This window comes from Salvelinus namaycush, chromosome 12 (assembly GCF_016432855.1).
Source record: "Salvelinus namaycush isolate Seneca chromosome 12, SaNama_1.0, whole genome shotgun sequence".
NCBI lineage: Eukaryota > Metazoa > Chordata > Actinopteri > Salmoniformes > Salmonidae > Salvelinus > Salvelinus namaycush.
Genome location: NC_052318.1, coordinates 11,552,003 through 11,576,584, shown reverse-complemented (window position 1 = coordinate 11,576,584; position 24,582 = coordinate 11,552,003). Strand labels below are relative to the sequence as shown.

The 24,582-nt window shown below is 43.3% G+C and overlaps 1 protein-coding gene across 3 annotated transcripts in view; it reads left to right on the top strand.

Annotated features, from left to right (window-relative positions):
- Nucleotides 1–24,582, top strand: part of LOC120056894 (glutamate receptor 4) — a 226,099-nt gene that overhangs the window by 143,102 nt on the left and 58,415 nt on the right. For all 3 annotated transcript variants that reach the window (XM_039005160.1, XM_039005159.1, XM_039005161.1), the window contains exon 3: nt 53–292. In XM_039005160.1, coding sequence (XP_038861088.1) covers nt 53–292 — 240 coding nt within the window. The remainder of the gene's footprint in view (nt 1–52; nt 293–24,582) is intronic.

The following is a 24,582-nucleotide window of genomic DNA, read 5'->3' as shown; positions in this document are numbered from 1 at the left end:
TCTCTCTCTCTCGCTCTCTCTCTCTTCCCCCTTCCCTCCCTCTTCCTCACAGTCTGCTCGCAGTACTCACGGGGCGTCTTCGCCATCTTTGGCCTGTATGACAAGCGTTCTGTGCACACACTGACGTCGTTCTGCGGGGCGCTGCACATCTCCCTCATCACGCCCAGCTTCCCCACCGAGGGAGAGAGCCAATTCACGCTGCAGCTCCGGCCCTCCATCCGTGGGGCGCTGCTCTCGCTGCTCGACCACTACGACTGGAACAAGTTTGTCTTCCTCTATGACACCGACCGGGGTAAGTTCTCAAATTTGTGTTTGATGATGTGTATAGTGATGTGTTACCTTTAACACATATGAGAATCCTCACTGTGTATGACTGTCATATTACTGAGTCTACTTTTAACCCTAAAAGCACCAACAAAATAACCCAACAGGGGTTATTTTGGACCCCTAATTGATAATGATTGCAAAGAGACACTGTCTGTCAAGCAGTAAAACGTACATTTCATCCATAGCAACTTGTCATGAAAATGTTTCTGTTATTCATTCAAAGTGTTGTGTTTCTGTGATACTCAGAGAAATTGGAGATTGAGCTAATATGAAACTGATATGGGCATTAGAGGCTCTAACTTTTAGCTCTGACTTTGGAACGCTATGGGCTATCAACTCGGTTCCAATTGCATCTGAAAAATAAGACTCTCAGCTATAGAGACATTGACTTGAATCTAAATATGTATTTACAGTTTTTAGTTATTTTGGAGTGATAGTGGCTGTCTTGCTGCCTAGGGGCCAAATCTGAGGTGGCTCCATATCTATGCATTTTCTGGGTACATACAGTGAGATCCAAAAGTATTTTAGTAGTGACACATTTTTTGTTGTTTTGGTTCTGTACTCCAGAACTTCTCCAGAACTTTAAAATAATAAAATTACTAAAGTGCATATTGTCAGCTTTAATTTTAGGGTATTTTAATCCATATCAGATGAACCATTCAGAAATTACCTTTTTGTACATCGTCCCCCCATTTTAGGGAACCAAAAGTATTTGGACAAATTCACTTATATGTGTATTAAAGTAGTCAAAAGTTTAGTATTTGGTTCCATATTCCTAGCACGCAATGACTACATTAAGCGTGTGACTACAAACTTGTTGGACTTACTAGCAGAAACAGTGCAAACAGTGGCAGTAGAAACCCCACCAAGATAGACTAGAAGTGCTAAAGACAGGCTATATAATACAATGATCATGTATTTATAATCTGCATGTCGTCGTTAATAATGTATGCTTATTCTAATGTGTATCTATGGCTCTGTGCATTCAGAACACTACAGCAACTACAATCCTTAGAAATAGAATGTCTAGAATGGGAAATTACGAGTAATTCAATTTATATGGTCTGGTCCATATTGGCCATATTGCCCATATAAATAGAATTACCTGTAATTGTCAGTTCTTGTCATTCTATTTCTATGGTCCAGACCCAGCATTGCCTACTCCAATCCACCTCGCATACCCCTGCTCTATGTGAAAACCCGGTGGAAGTGTGAATGGATGCTGTACGAAAATAATGTGTGTCTTGGGCATGTCTTGGGGTCAAAGAGGGCTACAGACCAAATCTACCAATCAATCGATAGTCAAGTGTAGCGATGTCGGGTGAAACTAAGGACAGGCTGCGTCCCAAATGGCACCCTATCCCCTATTTAGTGAACTACTTTTGACCATGTGGGATGCCTATGGGCCCTGGTCAAATGTAGTGTACTATAAAGGGAATAGGGTGCCATTTGGGATGTAACCTTTCCTTAGTTTTATTACGAACAAAAACTTGCTAAACTTGACTATCGATTGATTGGTAGATTTGGTCGGTAGCCCTCTTTGGCCCCAAGTGAGGAAACTGGAGATGACAGGTATTCTCCATGGACAGGGGTGTCTTTCCAGGAAGCTCCTAGCGTGGCTGTAGTATTAATAGAAAAGGTTTGTCAGAGAGTTTTTCTTTCTCTCTCTCTCTCTCTCTCTCTCTCTCTCTCTCTCTCTCTCTCTCTCTCTCTCTCTCTCTCTCTCTCTCTCTCTCTCTCTCTCTCTCTCTCTCTCTCTCTCTTTCTCTCTCTCTCTATCTGTCTCTCTCTCTATCTCTGTCTTCCCTCTCTCTCTCTCTCTCTCTCTCTCTCTCTCTCTCTCTCTCTCTCTCTCTCTCTCTCTCTCTCTCTCTTTCTCTCCCTCTCTCTCTCTCTCTCTATCTGTCTCTCTCTCTATCTCTGTCTTTCCCCCTCTCTCTCTCTCTCTCTCTCTCTCCCCCTCTCTCTCTCCCTCCGTCTCTATCTCTCTTTCCCTCCCTCCCTCCCTCTCTCTCTCTCTCTCTCTCTCTCTCTCCCCCTCTCTCTCCCTCTGTCTCTATCTCTCTTTCCCTCCCTCCCTCCCTCTCTCTCTCTCTCTCTCTCTCTCTCTCTGTCTCTCTCTCTCTCTCTCCCTCAATTTCAATTTAAGGACTTTATTGGCATGGAAACATATGTTAACATTGCCAAAGCAAGTGAGGTAGATAATAAACAAAAGTGAAATAAACATTCACAAAAGTTCCTAAAGAACTGAATAAACGCATTTCAAATGTCATATTATCTCCAAATACTTAAAGTACAAAAGGGAAAATAAATAAACACAAATATGGGTTGTATTTACAATGGTGTTTGTTCTTCACTGGTAGCCGTTTTCTTGTGGCAACAGGTCACAAATCTTGAAGCAGTGATGGCACACTGTGATATTTCACTGAATAGATATGGGAGTTTATCAAAATTGGGTTTGTTTTCAAATTCTTTGTCGATCTGTGTACTCTAAAGGAAATATGTGTCTTTAATTTGGTCATGAATTTGGTAGGAGGTTAGGAAGTGCAGCTCAGTTTCCACCTAATTTTTTGGGCAGTGTGCACCACATAGCCTGTCTTCTTTTGAGAGCCAGGTCTACCTACTTAGGCCTTTCTCAATGGCAAGGCTATGTTCACTGAGTCTGTACATAGTCAAAGCTTTCCTTAAGTTTGGGTCAGTCACAGTGGTCAGGTATTCTGCCACTGTATATTCTCTGTTTAGGGCCGAAAAGCATTCTAGTTTGCTCTGTTTTTTTGTTAATTCTTTCTAATATGTCAAGTAATTATCTTTTTGTTTTCTCATAGTTTGGTTGGGTCTAACTGTATTGCTGTCCTGGGGCTCTGTGGGGTGTGTTTGTGTTTGTGAACAGAGCCCCAGGACCAGCTTGCTTAGGGGACACTTCTCCAGGTTCATCTCTTTGTAGGTGATGGCTTTGTTATGGAAGGTTTGGGAATCGCTTCCTTTTAAGTGGTTGTAGAATTTAACGGCTCATTTCTGGATTATGATAATTAGAGTGTATCGGCCTAATTCTGCTCTGCATTCATTATTTAGTGTTTTACGTTGTACACATAGGATATTTTTGCAGAATTCTGCATGCAGTCTCAATTTGGTATTTGTCATATTTTGTGAGTTCTTGGTTGATGAGCGGACCCCAGATCTCACAACCATAAAGGGCAATGGGTTATTTAACCGATTCAAGTATTTTTAGCCAGATCCTAATGGGTATGTCGAATTTGATGATCCTTTTGATGGCATAGAAGGCCCTTCTTGCCTTGTCTCTCGGTTCATTCACAGTTTTGTGGAAGTTACCTGTGGCGCTGATGTTTAGGCTGAGGTATGTACAGTTTTTTTGTGTGCTCTAGGGTAACAGTGTCTAGATGGAATTTGTATTTGTGGTCCTGGCAACTGGACCTTTTTTGGAACACCATTATTTTTGTCTTACTGAGATTTACCGTCAGGACCCAGGTCTGACAGAATCTGTACAGAAGATCTAGGTGCTGCTGTAGACCCTCCTTGGTTGGGGACTGAAGCACCAGATCGTCAGCAAACAGTAGACATTTGACTTCAGATTCTAGTAGGGTGAGGTCGGGTGTTGCAGACTGTTCTAGTGCCCTCGCCAATTCGTTGATATATATGTTGAAGAGGTTGGGGGTTAAGCTGCATCCCTGTCTCACCCCACAGACTTGTGGAAAGAAATGTGTCTGTTTTTTGCCAATTTTAACCGCACACTTGTTGTTTGTGTAATTTGGTAAAAGGACAATTTGACATTTGCTCAGTACATTGTTTTTTTACTGAGGAAATGTACGAGTCTGCTGTTAATGATAATGCAGAGGAGTTTCCCAAGGTTGCTGTTTCGCTACACCCGCAATAACATGCTCAGTATGTGTATGTAACCAATACAAATTGATTTGATTTATCTCTTCATCCTTGTCTTTCTCACTGTCTTTCTCTCACTCTCTCTCTCTTACTCAAGCCTCTCTCTCTCTGTGTGTGTCTCTCCTTCTCTTACAGCTATCGATAACGGCTCACCCTGTTCTCAGATGTCTGTTTCAACCCAGAGGGGATGTAGCTAAACTATATCGCTAATTTCAGTTGAACATTTCTTAAATAGCCCTGAACATCTTCAATTCACACAGTCCATACATACTCCCAAGCATATGTACAGTTGAAGTAGGAAGTTTACATACACCATAGCCAAATACATTTAAACCAAATTTTTCACATTTCCTGACATTTAATCCTAGTAAAAATGTCCTGTTTTAGGTCAGTTAGGATCACCACTTTATTTTAAGAACGTGAAATGTCAGAATAATAGTAGAGAGAATGATTTATTTCAGCTTTTATTTCTTTCATCACATTCCCAGTGGGTCAGAAGTTTACATACACTCAATTAGTATTTGGTAGTATTTGCCTTTAAATTGTTTAACTTGGGTCAAACGTTTCAGGTAACTTTCCACAAGCTTCCCACAATAAGTTGGGTGAATTTTGGCCCATTCCTCCTGACAGAGCTGGTGTAACTGATAACTGAGTCAGGATTGTAGGCCTCCTTCCTCGCACACGCTTTTTCAGTTCTGCCCACAAATTTTCTATAGGATTGAGGTCAGGGCTTTGTGATGGCCACTCCAATACCTTGACTTTGTTGTCCTTAAGCCATTTTGCCACAACTTTGGAAGTTTGCTTGAGGTCATTGTCCATTTGGAAGACCCATTTGCGACTAAGCTTTAATTTCCTGACTGATATCTTGAGATGTTGCTTCAATATATCCACATAATTTTCCTGCCTCATGATTCCATCTATTTTGTGAAGTGCACCAGTCCATCCTGCAGCAATGCACCCCCACCCCCGTGCTTCATGGTTGGGATGGTGTTCTTCGGCTTCCCCCTTTTTTCTCCAAACATAACGATGGTCATTATGGCCAAATTTGTTCTATTTTTTATTTATTTTTATTATTATTATTATTTTTTTTTAAATGTACCCCCTTTTCTCCCCAATTTTCGTGGTATCCAATTACTAGTAATTACTATCTTGTCTCATCGCTACAACTCCCGTACAGGCTCGGGAGAGACGAAGGTCGAAAGCCATGCGTCCTCCGAAACACAACCCAACCAAGCCGCAATGCTTCTTAACACAGTGCGCCTCCAACCCGGAAGCCAGCTGCACCAATGTGTCGGAGGAAACACCGTGCACCCGGCTCCCTTGTTTAGCGCGCACTGCGCCCGGCCCGCCACAGGAGTCGCTAGTGCGCGATGAGACAAGGATATCCCTACCGGCCAAACCCTCCCTAACCCGGACGACGCTAGGCCAATTGTGCGTCGCCCCACGGACCTCCCGGTCGCGGCCGGCTGCGACAGAGCCTGGGCGCGAACCCAGAGTCTCTGGTGGCGCAGCTGGCGCTGCGATGCAGTGCCCTAGACCACTGCGCCACCCGGGAGGCCCTAAACTGTTCTATTTTTGTTGTACAATCTTTGTCCCCATTTGCAGTTGCAAACTGTAGTCTGGCTTTTTTATGGCGGTTTTGGAGCAGTGGCTTCTTCCTTGCTGAGCGGCATTTCAGGTTATGTCGATATAGGACTCGTTTTACTGTGGATATAGATACTTTTGTTCCTGTTTCCTCCAGCATCTTCACAAGGTCCTTTACGTTTGTTCTGGGATTGATTTGCACTTTTCGCACCAAAGTACATTAATCTCTAGGAGACAGAACACGTCTCCTTCCTGAGCAGTATAACGGCTGCGTGGTCCCATGGTGTTTATACTTGCGTACTATTGTTTGTACAGATGAACGTGGTACATTCAGGCATTTGGAAATTTCTCCCAAGGATGAACCAGTGTTGTGGAGGTCTACCATTTTTTTCTGAGGTCTTGGCTTACTTCTTTTGATTTTCCCATGATGTCAAGCAAAGAGGCACTGAGTTTGAAGGTAACCTTGAAATACATCCACAGGTACACCTCCAGTTGACTCAAATTATGTCAATGAGCCTATCAGAAGCTTCTAAAGCCATGCCATCATTTTCTGGAATTTTCCAAGCTGTTTAAAGGCACAGTCAACTTAGTGTATGTAAACTTCTGACCCACTGGAATTGTGATACAGTGAATTATAAGTGAAATAATCTGTCTCTAAACAATTGTTGGAAAAATTACTTGTGTCATGCACAAAGTAGATGTTCTAACCGACTTGCCAAAACTACAGTTTGTTAACAAGAAATGTGTGGAGTGGTTAAAAAATGAGTTTTAATGACTCCAACCTAAGTGCATTTAAACTTTCGACTTCAACTGTATCTTAGTGTAGCAGTGTTGAGATATGGGCCCGTACGCGTCTCAGAGTAGGAGTGCTGATCTAGGATCAGTTTTGCCTTTTAGATCTTAGTAACATGGAACATGGATCTCATCCTAGATCAGCACTCCTAATCGTTCATGAATATGGGCCCTGAACCTGTGACAATAGTCATGTTGAGGACATGCCAACTGTGTTAAAGCCATAATCCTGAATTCATTATTCGGCCAACCGGTAGCCCCGCCACTTGGTTAGCTATAAAGCTTAACGATTGTGGCTGGACATTTTTACCACTCTCAAATTAATATGGAAGCTATAGATGCAAGGGCTTACTCTCCATGAGATCGACACAATGAGAAGTTATACATTCAAACCGTGCTTTCAGGTTTCAGATATTGGTTTGTTTGAATTATAAAAAGCAGCCAGAGCACTGCAAAACTACTCAAAACCAACTCCAAGCACATCACCAAACAGGCAGGCATAAACAAACAATGGCCTGGTTTTTCCCATTAGTTGGTCAGGGCCCAAGTGTCCGACAGTTAGAGTGCTGATGTAGGCTCAGGTCACCCTTGTCCATATAATCTTGTTCATTATTATCCTAAACGGCAAAACAGCAACCCTACTGTGAAACGTTAAATACGGGCCCTGATTGCAGCACAAGAGCATCTGTATGTATTCGGCATGGTGTGGAGCTGTCCTTGGTGCTGATACAACCTACAGCTTGCTCAATGGCCCTGCTTAACAGACAGCTCTTATTTAGGGGTACTGCTACAGCAGTAGCTATAGCAACCTGCTCAGTGGTGGTTTTGAAGATTGGGGATACTGTTGTAACTACTGCTATAGTGGGGGTGGTGAATGGACAGTGCCTATTGGGGGTACTGTTATAACTACTGCTACAGTGGGGGTGCTCCTATTGAGGATACTGCTGTACCTACTGCTACAGTGGAGATGCTGAAGGGACAGCTCCTATTGAGGATACTGCTGTACCTACTGCTACAGTGGAGATTCTGAAGGGACAGCTCCTATTGAGGATACTGCTGTACCTACTGCTACAGTGGAGATTCTGAAGGGACAGCTCCTATTGAGGATACTGCTGTACCTACTGCTACAGTGGAGATGCTGAAGGGACAGCTCCTATTGAGGATACTGCTGTACCTACTGCTACAGTGGGGGTGCTGAAGAGACGGCTTCTATTGATGATATTGTTACAGCATAAACTACAGCAGCCTGCTCAGTTGTGGTGCTGAACGGACAGCTCCTGTTGGGGTCACTGTTGTAACTACTGCTACTGCTGCTATTGCTGTTTCGGCTGTTTCTGTCACCACGCCAGCTGCCAATCTCTACTCAAGGACTAAACATGGGTTGTTGTAACACAGTGAGAAAAGGTTGCTGCTTCACCACATGTATCAACGTCTGTATTGACACCTCAGCTGTCGAGGTATTACCAGCCTGCATAGAGCACTGACATATCCTGCACCCCCGCAGAATTGAGTTGCCCCGTCCACCATCTCTGGACATCCTCTTTTCCTCATGCAGCTCTTTCTCTCTATTTTCTGCATCACTTCTCATCCCTGCAGACAAAGCTGGTTAAAATTACATGATTACAACTAGCTTACAACCAAAACTAACATCATTACATCCAGCTTACAACCAAAACTGACGTCATTGCAACCAGCTTACAACCAAAACTACATCATTACAACCAGCTTACAACCAGAACTGACATCATTACAACCAGCTTACAACCAGAACTGACATCATTACAACCAGCTTACAACCAGAACTGACATCATTACAACCAGCTTACAACCAGAACTGACATCATTACAACCAGCTTACAACCAGAACTGACATCATTACAACCAGCTTACAACCAGAACTGACATCATTACAACCAGCTTACAACCAGAACTGACATCATTACAACCAGCTTACAACCAGAACTGACATCATTACAACCAGCTTACAACCAGAACTGACATCATTACAACCAGCTTACAACCAGAACTGCCGGTTGGGATAATAATAACAACTGTTAATAACTTTCATATCCATGACCCGGTTAGGCCTACAACATCTTGCTCTAGACTTCTCCAGTACCAGCAGTACTCTTCTCTGCAACCTGCTCCAATCTGTTCCTGTCCTAATTGCTTTAACTGCAGATCAGTGGAGAGATACATTTTTGGACCACTCAGCGTGGAAAGTAGTGAATCTCTCCATAAGCATTTTTCAATTTAAAAGAAGTGTCTACTCCGTCTCCTTCTCGTTGCAATGGACTGGAAAAGCGCCCTGTAAGTGGAATATCATAGCCATGAGCTCAGCTGTTATCTCCGACATGCCTTGCATTTATTCATTCACTATCCGCCACTCTTTCTTTTTCACTCTCTATCTCCCATTAAGGCACCTCAAGTGCACGTTTTGGGATTTGCCCTTGCACTACACAGCGGATTCAAATAAACAAAGCTTGATGATGAGTTGGTTATTTGAATGTGCTTTATAGTGTTAGGACAAAAACCAAAACGTGCACCCAGGGTGGGCCTCAGGACTCGGTTTGGGAAACCCTGCTCTAGAGTAACGTTGAGTTCCAAATAGCACCATATTCCCTACATAGTGCACTACTTTTGACCAGGACCCCACCATGTAGGGAATAGGGTGCCATTTGGGACGCATATCAGCTGTACAGTATCTGTATTTAAGTGCTGTATCTGTACTCTAGAGTAGCTATAAACAGTCGCATGGATAAAATGCATTGTAGGAAAAAGGAAGAATGGCACATTTCCAATGAAAACATAAGGGAATACTGGAGAAAACATGATTGTGGGGGTGTGGAAGAGACTGAGAGACTGTGTCATTGAAGAAGACCTTACAATATGTGGGCGGTTAAAGCTAGAGCTTTAAACTGTGTTCTAGTGAATGTGTGTCAGGACGCAGGCAGGCAGCATTTTGGCTGTGTGCGTTTGTGTGTTTGCCAGTTTTTACACACGCGGTACTGACTGGAGTATCAGCCCACGCATGAACGAGCTCAGTCAATGAGCAGGGCAGAGTGAGACGGTCTTGCATGGAGCACACTAGAGATATAATGGCCTGTCGAGGTTTGCTGTGTGTGTGTGTGTGTGTGTGTGTGTGTGTGTGTGTGTGTGTGTGTGTGTGTGTGTGTGTGTGTGTGTGTGTGTGTGTGTGTGTGTGTGTGTGTGTGTGTGTGTGTGTGTGTGTGTGTGTGTGTGTGTGTGTGTGTCTGTGTGTGTGTGTGTGTGTGTGCGTGCCCGCCAGGGGAGATGTGGCGTAAATCTTCAACATTATTGAAGATTTATGTTAAAAACATCCTAAAGATTGATTCTATACATCGTTTGACATGTTTCTATGGACTGTAATATAACTTTTTGGACTTTTTATATTTATAATGCTATTTCTGACTTCTGTTGACTCCACAACATGGCGGGTATCTGTATGGCTTGTTTTTGTGTCTGAGCGCCGTACTCAGATTATTGTATGGTGTGCTTTTTTCGTAAAGCTTTTTTGAAATCTGACACAGCGGTTGCATTAAGGAGAAGTATATATTTAATTCTGTGCATAACACTTGTATCTTTTATCAAAGTTTATGATGAGTATTTCTGTAAATTGATGTGGCTCTCTGAAAATTCGCCGGATGTTTTCGAGGCACAACATTACTGAACATAACGCGCCAATGTGTCTGGGATACTGTAAAGTCCATGGAGAACAAGAGCACCTCCTCCCAGCTGCCCACTGCACTGAGGCTAGGTAACACGGTCACCACCGATAAATCCGTGATAATCGAAAACTTCAACAAGCATTTCTCAACGGCTGGCCATGCCTTCATCCTGGCGACTCCAACCTTGGCCAACAGCTCCGCCCCACCCGCTGCTACTCGCCCAAGCCTCCCCAGCTTCTCCTTTACCCAAATCCAGATAGCAGATGTTCTGAAAGAGCTGCAAAACCTGGACCCATACAAATCAGCTGGGCTTGACAATCTGGACCCCCTATTTCTGAAACTGTCCGCCGCCATTGTCGCACCCCCTATTACCAGCCTGTTCAACCTCTCCTTCGTATCATCTGAGATCCCCAAGGATTGGAAAGCTGCCGCGGTCATCCCCCTCTTCAAAGGGGGAGACACCCTGGACCCAAACTGTTACAGACCTATATCCATCCTGCCCTGCCTATCTAAGGTCTTCGAAAGCCAAGTCAACAAACAGATCACTGACCATCTCGAATCCCACCGTACCTTCTCCGCTGTGCAATCCGGTTTCCGAGCCGGTCACGGGTGCACCTCAGCCACACTCAAGGTACTAAACGATATCATAACCGCCATCGATAAAAGACAGTACTGTGCAGCCGTCTTCATCGACCTGGCCAAGGCTTTCGACTCTGTCAATCACCATATTCTTATCGGCAGACTCAGTAGCCTCGGTTTTTCTAATGACTGCCTTGCCTGGTTCACCAACTACTTTGCAGACAGAGTTCAGTGTGTCAAATCGGAGGGCATGTTGTCCGGTCCTCTGGCAGTCTCTATGGGGGTACCACAGGGTTCAATTCTCAGGCCGACTCTTTTCTCTGTATATATCAATGATGTTGCTCTTGCTGCGGGCGATTCCCTGATCCACCTCTACGCAGACGACACCATTCTGTATACTTCTGGCCCTTCCTTGGACACTGTGCTATCTAACCTCCAAACGAGCTTCAATGCCATACAACACTCCTTCCGTGGCCTCCAACTGCTCTTAAACGCTAGTAAAACCAAATGCATGCTTTTCAACCGTTCGCTGCCTGCACCCGCACGCCCGACTAGCATCACCACCCTGGACGGTTCCGACCTAGAATATGTGGACATCTATAAGTACCTAGGTGTCTGGCTAGACTGCAAACTCTCCTTCCAGACTCATATCAAAACATCTCCAATCCAAAATCAAATCTAGAGTCGGCTTTCTATTTCGCAACAAAGCCTCCTTCACTCACGCCGTGAAACTTACCCTAGTAAAACTGACTATCCTACCAATCCTCGACTTCGGCGATGTCATCTACAAAATAGCTTCCAATAGTCTACTCAGCAAACTGGATGCAGTTTATCACAGTGCCATCCGTTTTGTCACCAAAGCCCCATATACTACCCACCACTGCGACCTGTATGCCCTAGTCGGCTGGCCCTCGCTACATGTTCGTCGTCAGACCCACTGGCTCCAGGTCATCTACAAGGCTATGCTAGGTAAAGTGCCGCCTTATCTCAGTTCACTGGTCACGATGGCTACACCCACCCGTAGCACGCGCTCCAGCAGGTGTATCTCACTGATCATCCCTAAAGCCAAAACCTCATTTGGCCGCCTTTCCTTCCAGTTCTCTGCTGCCTGCGACTGGAACGAATTGCAAAAATCTCTGAAGTTGGAGACTTTTATCTCCCTCAACAACTTTAAACATCTGCTATCTGAGCAGCTAACCGATCGCTGCAGCTGTACATAGTCCATCGGTATATAGCCCACCCAATTTACCTACCTCACCCCCATACTGCTTTTATTTATTTACTTTTCTGCTCTTTTGCACACCAGTATCTCTACTTGCACATGATCATCTGATGATTTATCACTCCAGTGTTAATCTGCTAAATTGTAATTATTCGATTTATTGCCTACCTCCTCATGCCTTTTGCACACATTGTATATAGATTATCTTTTTTTCTACCATGTTATTGACTTGTTTATTGTTTACTCCATGTGTAACTCTGTGTTGTTGTCTGTTCACACTGCTATGCTTTATCTTGGCCAGGTCGCAGTTGCAAATGAGAACTTGTTCTCAACTAGCCTACCTGGTTAAATAAAGGTGAAAAAAAAAAAAAAAACTTTATCGAACAAAACATACATGTATTGTGTAACATGAAGTCCTATGAGTGCCATCTGATGAAGTTCATCAAAGGTTAGTGATTAATTTTATCTCTATTTCGGCTTTTTGTGACTCCTCTCTTTGGCTGGAAAATGTCTGTGTGTTTTTTGTGACTAGGCTCTGACCTAACATAATCATATGGTGTGCTTTCGCTGTAAAGCCTTTTTGAAATCGGACACAATGGGTAGATTAACAAGAAGTTAAGCTTTAATTTGGTGTATTGCACTTGTGAATGTATGAAAGTTAAATATTTAAAAAATATATTTTTGAATTTCGCACTCTGCCTTTTCAGCGGATGTTGTCGCTAGCGGAACCCCTAGCCTCAAGATTAATTCCACAAAATGTAGCAAAATAACCTATTGACCAATAAACATTACTGTCAATGTAGTTCCATCAATTCATATTTCCATCAATGAATAAAACGCATTATTTTGCAGTGGGATTGTTTTTCCTCCCTGTCAGTTTGGTCTAAAACAATTGTATTTATCGGCTTCAAAAAAATATATATTGAAACCCTGGTGCGCATGCGTAGGTACAGAGCCCGTACAACTGACTAGGTATTTATTTATACATGTTTTTAGCTAGGCAAGTCAGTCAAGAACAAATTCTTATTTACAATGACGGCCTAGTGGGTTAACTGCCTTATTCAAAGGCAGAACGACAGATTTTTACCTTGTCAGCTCTGGGATTCGATCTTGTAGCCTTTCAGTTACTGGCCCAACCCTTTAACCAGTAGGCTACCTGTCGCCCTGTAACGGATTTCCTCTTCGTCTGAGGAGGAGTAGCAAGGATCGGACCATTGTGCAGCGTGGTAAGTGTCCATAATAGATTTTTAATAAATCAAAATGAACACAGAACAAAAATAACAAAATACGAACAAACAACCGAAACAGTCCCGTATGGTGCAAACACTAACACAGGAAATAATCACCCACAAAACACAATAGAAAACAGGCTACCTAAATATGGCTCCCAATCAGAGACAACGACTGACACCTGCCTCTGATTGAGAACCATACTAGGCCAAACACATAGAAATATAACAACAGAACAAAACATAGAAAAACAACATAGAATGCCCACCCCAACTCACGCCCTGACCAACTAAAATAAAGACATAAAAAAGGAACTAAGGTCAGAACGTGACACGCCCCTCCCTATTTCCCTTTCAGAAAGTATTCATACCCCTTGACTTATCCCAAATGTTTTGTTACAGATGGAATTTAAAATGGATTAAATTGTGAAAATAGATTAGATTTATTTTTTGTCTCACCCATCTACACACAATACCCCATAATGACAAACTGAAAACATGTTTTTAGATATTTTTGCAAATTGATTGGAAATTAAATACATAAATATCTAATTTATATAAGTATCCACACCCCTGAATCAATACTTTATAGAAGCACCTTTGGCAGTGGTTACAGCTGTGAGTCTTTCTGGGTAAGTTTGTAAGTGCTAGATTACCAATTTCAGGTCTTGCCATAGATTTTCAAGTATTTTTAAGTCAAAACTGTAACTTGGCCACGCAGGAACATTTACTTGTTTCTTGGTAAGCAACCCTCTCTCTCTCTCTCTCTCCCTCTCTCTGTCTCTCTGTCTCCCTCTCTCTGTCTCTTTCTCTCACTCACTCACTCACTCACTCACTCACTCACTCACTCACTCACTCACTCACTCACTCACTCACTCACTCACTCACTCACTCACTCACTCACTCACTCACTCACTCACTCACTCACTCTCTCTCTCTCTCTCTGTGTCTCTGTGTGTGTGTCTCTCTCTCTCCCCCTCACACACATACACATATACACACTCTCTCTCACACACACACACACTGTATCTCTCTCTCGCTTTCTGTCTGTCTCTTTTCTCTCTCTCTCTCTCTCTTGTTCTCACTCTCTCACACACAGACTCACACAGACACTGTCTCTTTCTCTTTCTCTCTTTCTCTCTCTGTCTCTCTCTTTCATACACACATACACACTCTCTCTGTGTCACTCTCTCTTTCAATTCCAATATCAATTTATGGGGCTTTATTGGCATGGGAAACACATGTTTACATTGCCAAAGTAAGTGAAATAGATAATAAACAAAAGTGAAATTAACAATACAATATTAACAGTAAACATTACACTCACAAAAGTTCCAAAAGAATAAAGACATTTCCAATGTCATATTAAGTATATATACAGTGTTGTAATCATGTGCAAATAGTTGAAGTACAAAAGGGGAAAAAAATAAACATAAATATAGGTTTTATTTACAATGGTGTTTGTCCTTCACTGTTTGCCCTTTTCTTGTGGCAACAGGTCACAAATCATGCTGCTGTAATGGCTGTCGGTGGAAGAAGGTGAGGACCAAAGCGCAGCGTGGTTGTCACACCCTGGCCTTAGTTATCTTTGTTTTCATTATTATTTTAGTTAGGTCAGGGTGTGACATGGGGAATGTATGTGTTTTGGTTTGTCTAGGGGTTTGTACGTTTAATGGGTCAGTGTCTTGTCTAGGTGTTTGTATGTCTATGGCTGCCTAGATTGGTTCTCAATTAGAGGTAGCTGTGGTTTATTGTCTCTGATTGAGAGCCATATTTAAGGCAGCCATAGGCATTTGGGTTTTGTGGGTAATTGTCTATGTTGAACGTTTGTTGCTTGTCATTGCACTTACGTCATTTAGCTTCACGGTCGTTTGTTGTTTTGTTTAATTTTGTATTCAGTGTTCGTTTCGTGTTTTTCCTTTCTCTCAATAAAAGAGAATGTATTTCGCACACGCTGCGCCTTGGTCCTCTCTCTCACCCATAGACGATCGTGACAGTGGTACGTGTTCATGTTTGTTTAATGACACTGAACACTAAATACAAAAATAACAAAAGGGAATAACCGAAACAGTCCTGAAAGGTGAAAAACACTAAACAGAAAACAACTACCCACAAACACAGGTGGGAACAGGCTACCTAAGTATGGTTCTCAATCAGAGACAACGATTGACAGCTGCCTCTGATTGGGAAACATACCAGGCCAAACACATAGAAAAGCAAAACATAGAACAAAACATAGAATGCCCACCTCAACTCACGCCCTGACCAAACCAAAATAGAGACATAAACAAGGAACTAAGGTCAGGGTGTGACCGCTGCTGTGAATGCACACTGTGGTATTTCACCCAATAGATATGGCACTTTATCAACATTGGATTTGTTTTCAAATTCTTTAAGGGTCTGTGTAATCTGAGGGAATTATGTGTCTCTAATATGGTCATACATTTGGCAGGAGGTTAGGAAGTGCATCTCAGTTTCCACCTCATTTTGTGGGCAGTGTGCACATAGCCTGTCTTCTCTTGAGTGCCAGAAAGGCCTTCGATGGCCTTTCTCAATAGCAAGGCTATGCTCACTCAGTCTGTACATAGTCAAAGCTTTCCTTAAGTTTGGGTCAGTCACAGTGGTCAGGTATTCTGCCACTGTGTACTCTCTGTTTAGGGCCAAATAGCATTCTAGTTTGCTCTGTTTTTTTGTTAATTCTTTCTCATGTGTCAAGTACTTATTTTTAGTTTTCTCATGATTTGGTTGTGTCTAATTGTGTTGCTGTCCTGGCGCTCTGTAGGGTCTGTTTGTGTTTGTGAACAGAGCCCCAGGACCAGCTTACTTAGGGGACTCTTCACCAGGTTCATCTCTCTGTAGGCGATGGCTTTGTAATGGAAGGTTTGGGAATCGCTTCCATTTAGGTGGTTGTAGAATTTTTGTAGGCTCTTTTCTGGATTTTGATCATTAGCGGGTATTGGTCTAATTCTGCTCTACATGCATTATATGGTGTTTTACGTTGTACACAGAGGATGTGTTTGCAGAATTCCGCATGCAGAGTCTCAATTTGGTGTTTGTCCCATTTTGTGAATTCTTGGTTGGTGAGCAGATCCCAGACCTCACAACAATAAAGGGCAATGGGTTCTGTAACTTATTCAAGTTTTTTTGCCAGATCCCTATTGTTATGTCGAATTTTATGTTCCTTTTGGTGACATAGAAGGCCCTTCTTGCCTTGTCTCTCAAATCGTTCACAGGTTAGTGGAAGTTACCTGTGGCGCTGATGTTTAGGCCGAGGTATGTATATTTTTTCTGTGCTCTAGGTCAACGGTGTCTAGATGGAATTTGTATTTGTGGTCCTGGCAACTGGACCTTTTTTGGAACACCGTTATTTTTGTCTTACTAAGATTTACTGTCAGGGCCCAGGTCTGAACGAATCTGTGCAGAATATCTAGGTGCTGCTGTAGGCCCTCCTTGGTTGGGGACAGAAGCACCAGATCATCAGCAAACAGTAGACATTTGACTTCAGATTCTAGTAGGGTGAGGCCGGGTGCTGCAGGCTGTTCTAGTGCCCTCGCCAATTCGTTCATATACTGTATATGTTGAAGAGGGTGGGGCTTAAGCTGCATCCCTGTCTCACCACACATCCCGGTGGAAAGAAATGTGTTTGTTTTTGCCAATTTTAACCGCACACTTGTTGTTTGTGTACATGGATTTTATAATGTTGTATGTTTTTCCCCCAACAACACTTTCTATCCATTTGTATAGCAGACCCTCATGCCAACTAGAAATCAACAAAGCATGAGAAGACTTTGCCTTTTTTATTCAATTAGGGTGTGCAGGGTGAATACGTGGTCTGCCGTACGGTAATTTGGTAAAAAGGCAATTTGACATTTGCTCAGTACATTGTTTTCACTGAGGAAATGTACACGTCTGCTGTTAATGATAATGCTTTCTCTCTTTCTCTCTCTCTCACACACACACACACAGACTCGCTATCTGTCTCTGCTCAGCAAATAGCGGGGTCTCCAGGTCATGATGAGTGACTCAGTTTAAAAGTTTAGGTCTCTCAGGAGAAATATCACGCTCTCTCTCTCTCCACCGGACTCTATTCACCCCCTCTCCATCACTCTCCTTCTCTCACTCATTTACTGCAGTAGACAAGAGCTCATTGAATGACATGCATTCCATATAACCACTGCCTCCTATGTGCAATGGGGGAGGGGGGGGGGGGGCTGTACTCTGTGCTGTTCTGTGGTGCAGACAGGCAGGCAGATATTGCTCTGACACTGATGCTGATTGTGGCTGGCTGCTGCTCCACACACAGCTCCAGGCTACAGATTTATCAGCTGGTAATCAGTGACGGGTAGGCGGAAAGAAAGGCAAACCGGCCGTAGCACTCGTCTCTGGTTGTGGGGCTTGTGGGGCTGGTATAGGTGGATTGCCTGTGATTGCGAATAGAACATGATAGGATTTTGTTACGTTACATAGAAAGGAATTACTTTTGCTGCTATGGGCTGTTAGGTGTCTGCCGTAGGTCGCACCACGTGTGTGTGGGCAGGGCTTGTATGTGTGTGTTTTTGCTTGTGCATGCGTGTACATGCATGTGTGTGTTCATTCATGCATGTGTATGTGTGTGTGTTTTTGTGAATCATCTATACTGTATGCGCCTTAATGGCTGCACTTAGGTCAGTTGTTCACAGGGCTCATAATGGGCTTTGCTTTCATCTCCAGTGTGTAATTACAGTGATGTCACTGACATGAGGAGAGAAGCTGCACCTGGCTCTCTGACTGAAACGCTGTAATCACAGCCATATGGATAGATGGGCCACTAGCCAACTAGTCATTAGATCTGTCTATATACTATAGGACCATAGCCAGGTTGCTTATAGACTATAGGACATATACAAAGCACAAAACGAGTATCGTTGCAGAATTGTCATCTTGTGCTTGTTATCACCAGGTTCATACTTATAATGCACCAAATGGAGAAAACGGACTGAAACCAGGTTGGACTACCTTACCTACAATGGACCTGACCAATAACGAATGTTCATTCGACTAATCCTGAATTTAATTCCTCTGCTCTATTGATCACTCATATATTCATTGTGGAAAGAAACGCTAGTGGGCATAGCCTTTTGGCAGAGTGATGTGGATGGGTGGTCAGGTTACTAATGAACACAAGCCAGGGGTGGAATTTAAAAAGTCACTATTGGAAACTCTTTAAAATGTCCAAGGATTTCAGCAGAAAATATATCTCAAATCAAATCCCATTTTGTTACTCACATACACGTATTTAGCAGATGTTATTGGGGGTGTAGCGAAATGCTTGTGTTTCCAGCTTCGACAGTGCGGTAATATCTAACAAGTAATATCTAACAATTTCACAACATATACCCAATACACACAAATCTAAGTATCAAATCAAATTGTATTTGTCACATGCGCCGAATACAACAGGTAGACCTTACAGTGAAATGCTTACATACAAGCCCTTAACCAACAATGCAGTTTTAAGAAGATACCTAAAATATACAGGGGGTACCGGTACAGAGTCAATCTGCGGGGGCACCGGTGTCGAGGTAATTGAGGTAATATGTACATGTAGGTAGAGTTATTAAAGTGACTATGCATAGATTTTAACAGAGAGCAGCAGCAGCGATCCAGAGAGGGGGGCAATGCAAATAGTCTGGGTAGCCATTCTATTTGCATTGCTCCCCCCCCCCCCCCCAATTACCTCGACACCCAGTAAAGGAATGTAATTAAGAATATGTAAATATATGGACGAGCAATGTCAGAGCGGCACAGACTAAGATACAGTAGAATATAATAGAATAGAGTATATACATATGAGACGAGTAATGCAAAATATGTAAACGTTATTCAAGTAACTAGTGTTCCATGTATTAAAGTGGCCAGTGATTTCAAGTCTATGTTTATAGGCAGCAACCTCTATGTGCTAGTGATGGTTATTTAACAGTCTGATGGCCTTGAGATAGAAGCTATTTTTCTCGATCCCAGCTTTGATGCACCTGTACTGACCTCGCCTTCTGAATGATAGCTGGGTGAACAGGCTGTGACATCAGGTGCTGTAGGTGTCCTGGGGGGCAGGTAGTTTGCCTCCGGTGATGCGTTGGGCACACCACACCACCTGGAGAGCCATGCGGTTGCTGGCGCTGCAGTTGCCATACCAGGCAATGATACAGCCCGACAGGATGCTCTCAATTGTGCATCTGTAAAAGTTTGTAAGGGTTTTAGGGGCCAAGACAAATTTCTTCAGCCTCCTGAGGTTGAAGAGGCGCTGTTGAGCCTTCTTGACCACACTGTCTGTGTTGGTGGACCATTTCAGTTTGTCAGTTAAGTGTACGCCGAGGAACTATCCACCTTCTCCACTGCGGTCCCGTCGATGTGGATAGGGGGCTGCTCCCTCCGCTGTTTCCTGAAGGCCACGATCATCTCCTTTGTTTTGTTGACGTTGAGTGACAGGTTGTTTTCCAGGCACCACACTCACAGAGCCCTCACCTCCTCCCTATAGGCTGTGTTGTCATTGTTGGTAATCAAGTCTACTACTGTTGTGCCGTCTGCAAACTTGATGATTGAGTTGGAGGCATGCATGGCCACGCAGTCATGAGTGAACAGGGAGTACAGGAGGGGGCTGAGCACTCACCCTTGTGGGGCCCCAGTGTTGAGGATCAACGAAGTGTAGGTATTGTTTCCTACCTTCATCACCTGGGGGCGGCCCGTCAGGAAGTCCAGGATCCAGTTCCACAGGGCGGGGTTCAGACCCAGGGCCTCAAGCTTAATGATGAGCTTGGAGGGTACTATGGTGTTGAATGCTGAGCTATAGTCAATGAACAGCATTCTTACATTGGTATTCCTCTTGTCCAGATGGGATAGGGCAGTGTGCGGTGCGATGACGGATGCATCGTCTGTGGATCTACTGAAGTGGGTCTAGGGTGTCAGGTAAGGTAGAGATGATATGATCCTTGACTAGTCTCTCAAAGCACTTCATGATGACAGAAGTGAGTGCTACGGGGCGATAGTCATTTAGTTCAGTTACCTTTGCTTTCTTGGGTACAGGAACAATGGTGGCCATCTTGAAGCATATTGGGATAGGGAGAGATTGAATATGTCCGTAAACACACCAGCCAGCTGGTCTGCGCATGCTCTGAGGATGCAGCTAGGGATGCCGTCTGGGCCGGCAGCCTTGCGAGGGTTAACACAGTTAAATGTCTTACTCATGTCGGCTAAGGAGAAGGAGAGCAGTCCTTGGTAGCGGGCCGCGTCGGTGACACTGCTTTATCCTTAAAGCGGGCGAAGAAGGTGTTCAGCTTGTCCAGAAGCAGGATGTCAGTGTCCGCGATGTGAGTGGTTTTCCTTTTGCAGTCCGTGATTGTCTGTAGACCCTGCCACATACGTCTCTTGTCTGAGCCGTTGAATTGCGACCACTTTGTCTCTATACTGATGTTTTGCCTGTTTGATTGCCTTGCGGAGGGAATAACTACACTTTTTGTATTCTGCCATATTCCCAGTCACTTTGTCATGGTTAAATGCGGTGGGTCACACTTTCAGTTCTGTGCGAATGCTGCCATTTACAGTTGAAGTCAGAAGTTTACATACACCTTACCAAATACATTTAAACTCAGTTTTTCACAATTCCTGACATTTAATCCTAGTAAAAATGTCCTGTTTTAGGTCAGTTAGGATCACCACTTTATTTTAAGAATGTGAAATGTCAGAATAATAGTAGAGAGAATGATTTATTTCAGCTTTTATTTCTTTCATCAATCAATCAATCAATTTTATTTTATATAGCCCTTCGTACATCAGCTAATATCTCGAAGTGCTGTGTTCATCACATTCCCAGTGGATCAGAAGTTTACATACACTCAATTAGTATTTGGTAGCATTGCCTTTAAATTGTTTAACTTGGGTCAAACGTTTCGGGTAGTCTTCCACAAGCTTCCCACAATAAGTTAGGTGAATTTTGGCCCGTTCCTCCTGACAGAGCTGGTGTAACTGAGTCAGGTATGTAGTCCTCCTTGCTCGCACACGCATTTTCAGTTCTGCCCTAAACTTCTCTATAGGATTGAGGTCAGGGCTTTGTGATGGCCATTCCAATACCTTGACTTTGTTGTCCTTAAGCCATTTTGCCACAACTTTGGAAGTATGCTTGAGGTCATTGTCCATTTGGAAGACTCATTTGTGACCAAGCTTTAACTTCCTGACTGATGTTGCTTCAATATATCCACATAATTTTCCTGCCTTATGATGCCATCTATTTTGTGAAGTGCACCAGGCCCTCCTGCAGCAAAGCACCCCCACAACATGATGCTGCCACCCCTGTGCTTCACGGTTGGGATGGTGTTCTTCAGCTTGCAAGCCTCCCCCTTTTTCCTCCAAACATAACGATGGTCATTATGGCCAAACAGTTCTATTTTGTTTCATCAGACCAGAGGACATTTCTCCAAAAAGTACGATCTTTGTCCCCATGTGCAGTTGCAAACCGTAGTCTGGCTTTTTTATGAAGGTTTTGGAGCAGTGGCTTCTTCCTTGCTGAGCGGCCTTTCAGGTTATGTCGATACAGAACTCCTTTTACTGTGGATATAGATACTTTTGTACCGGTTTCCTCCAGCATCTTCACAGGGTCCTTTGCTGTTGTTCTGGGATTGATTTGCACTTTCGCACCAAAGTACGTTCATCTCTACGAGACCGAACACGTCTCCTTCCTGAGCGGTATGGCGTGGTCCCATGGTGTTTATACTTGTGTACTATTGTTTGTACAGATTTACATGATACCTTCAGGTGTTTGGAAATTGCTCCCAAGGATGAACCAGACTTGTGGAGGTCTACAATTTTTTTTCTGAGGTCTTGGCTGATTTCTTTTGATTTTCCCATGATGTCAAGCAAAGAGGCACTGAGTTTGAAGATAGGCCTTGAAATACATCCACAGCTACACCTCCAATTGACTAAAATGATGTCAATTAGCCTAACAGCAGCTTCTAAAGCCATGACATCCTTTTCTTGAATTTTACAAGCTGTTTAAAGGCACAGTCAACTTAGTGTATGTAAACTTCTGACCCACTGGAATTGTGAACAGTGAATTACAAGTGAAATAATCTGTCTGTAAACAATTGTTGGAAAAATTACTTGTGTCATGCACAAAGTAGATGTCCTAACCGACTTGCCAAACCTATATTTTGTTAACAAGAAATTTGTGGAGTGGTTGAAATATTTGTTTTAATGACTCCAACCTACGTGTATGTAAACTTTCAACTTCAACTGTACATGGCTGTGACTATAACTGAAGAGTATTCTCTTGAGAGATCATACGGTCGGCGTTTGATTGTGACGTATTCTAGGTTGGGTGAACAAAAGGACTTGAGTTCCTGTATTTTGTTACAATTACACCATGAGTCGTTAATCATGAAACATACACCCCCTTCTTCTTCTTCCCTGAGAGATATTTATTCCTGTCTGCGCAATGAACTGAGAACCCAACTCCCTGGACTGACTCAGACAGTATCTCCCGAGAGAGCCATATTTCAGTGAAACGGAGTATGTTACAATCCCCGATGTCTCTCTGGAAAGAAACCCTCGCCCTGAGCTCGTCAACTTTATTATCCAGAGACTGAACATTAGTGAGTAACATACTCGGAAGCGGTGGGTGGTTTGCATGCCTCTTAAGTCGGACTAGAAGACGGCTCTGAGTACCTCTCCTCCTCCGGCAGTGTTTTGGGTCGGCCTCTTGAATCAGTTAAATTGCCCTGTGGGATGTGAACAAAGGATTTGCTTTGGGAAAGTCGTATTCCTGGTCATAATGCTGGTAGTGCTGGTGAGTTAACACCGCTCTGATATCCAATAGTTCTTCCCTGCTGTTTGTAATTACAATAATGTAAGAAATAATACATACAAAAACAAAACACTGCAAAGTTTCCTAAGAGCTAGAAGCACGGCAGCCCTCTGAAAGGAAAACAAAGATTTGCGATTCTTATTGGACATATCCAGGTAGTCCCAGCCCTGACGGGTGTGTGTTGAAGCTGAAGCAGTGGCAGTGTGTGACCTACCATCCTCCTTGTCCTCCTGGCAAAGACACAGACAGACTCTAATAGGGTGCACAGAGAGATAGAGTGAAAACGGGGGGTTGAGTTGCCAGACGTGGATACTCGAGCACAGGTTAATCTACTAATTGGGAGCAGAGGGAGAAAGGTTGCCAGCTTGTGATGGCCACCAGGAGGGGCCATTTAAGTGGGACATCTGTTCCTTTTGGAGAGAAGACAGGAGACGCAGGGCGGGGCTCCCCTGACTTCCTCTCACCCCTCTATCGTTCCTCTATTTACACAAGGCCTCGTCTGGTCCCAGCAGCCCAGAGTCCCCCCTCTAGACACCATGTGGTTCCTCCCACCCTACCAGTCTCTAATCAAAGAGACTACGCCATCTACTCAAAAACATTTTTTTTTGTGGGACTAGTATGAAGAATTGGCATAGTAGCAAAGGGTTAGAACTCTGAATTCAACACAGATAAAAAAGCTCTTCTTGGATGCAGGGTTTCTTGTGGGAGCGCATGCTTGTTGTTTTTGTGAAGCCAGGGTTTTTAGATTGTGGCTTCAGTTTTATGATATCAGTAGTACTCAGTAATATCACTCATAATCATTTCCCAGCCAAAAGGAAGCAGGGTTGGCATTTAGTCTGACTGAATTGACCCTAACCCTGAAAGGAGAGCAGATTATAAGTGCAGAATCCTAATATGAGACCCACTCCGTGATGGAATTACAATGTTGCACTTTTTACCAGGGAAGACATAATTGAGACCTAGGTTTATTTTTCAAATATGGCCTGCACAATACAACACAAATATACATATTATACACAAAATATATGTAGAAATACAAAAACCCAGTCATGGGAAGAATCACAAATCACCTAGAAAAACTGTTCCTCCAAAAATAAGTCCCCAATCAATACTCTAAACTGCCCGAATGGCACCAGAACATTAAGATGAAATGTATACTGAACAAAAATATAAGCGCAACATGTAAAGTGTTGGTCCCATGATTCATGAGCTGAACGGTACTTTCTATACACACAAAACACTTACTGTATTTCTCTCAAATTTTGTGCAGAAATTTGTTTACATCCCTGTTAGTGAGCGTTTCTCTTTTGCCAAGATAATCCATCCACCTACCAATAAGATGATTAAACAGCATGATCATTACACAGGTGCAGCTTGTGTTGGGAAAAATCAAAGGTCACTCTAAAATATGCGGTTTTGTCACACAACTCA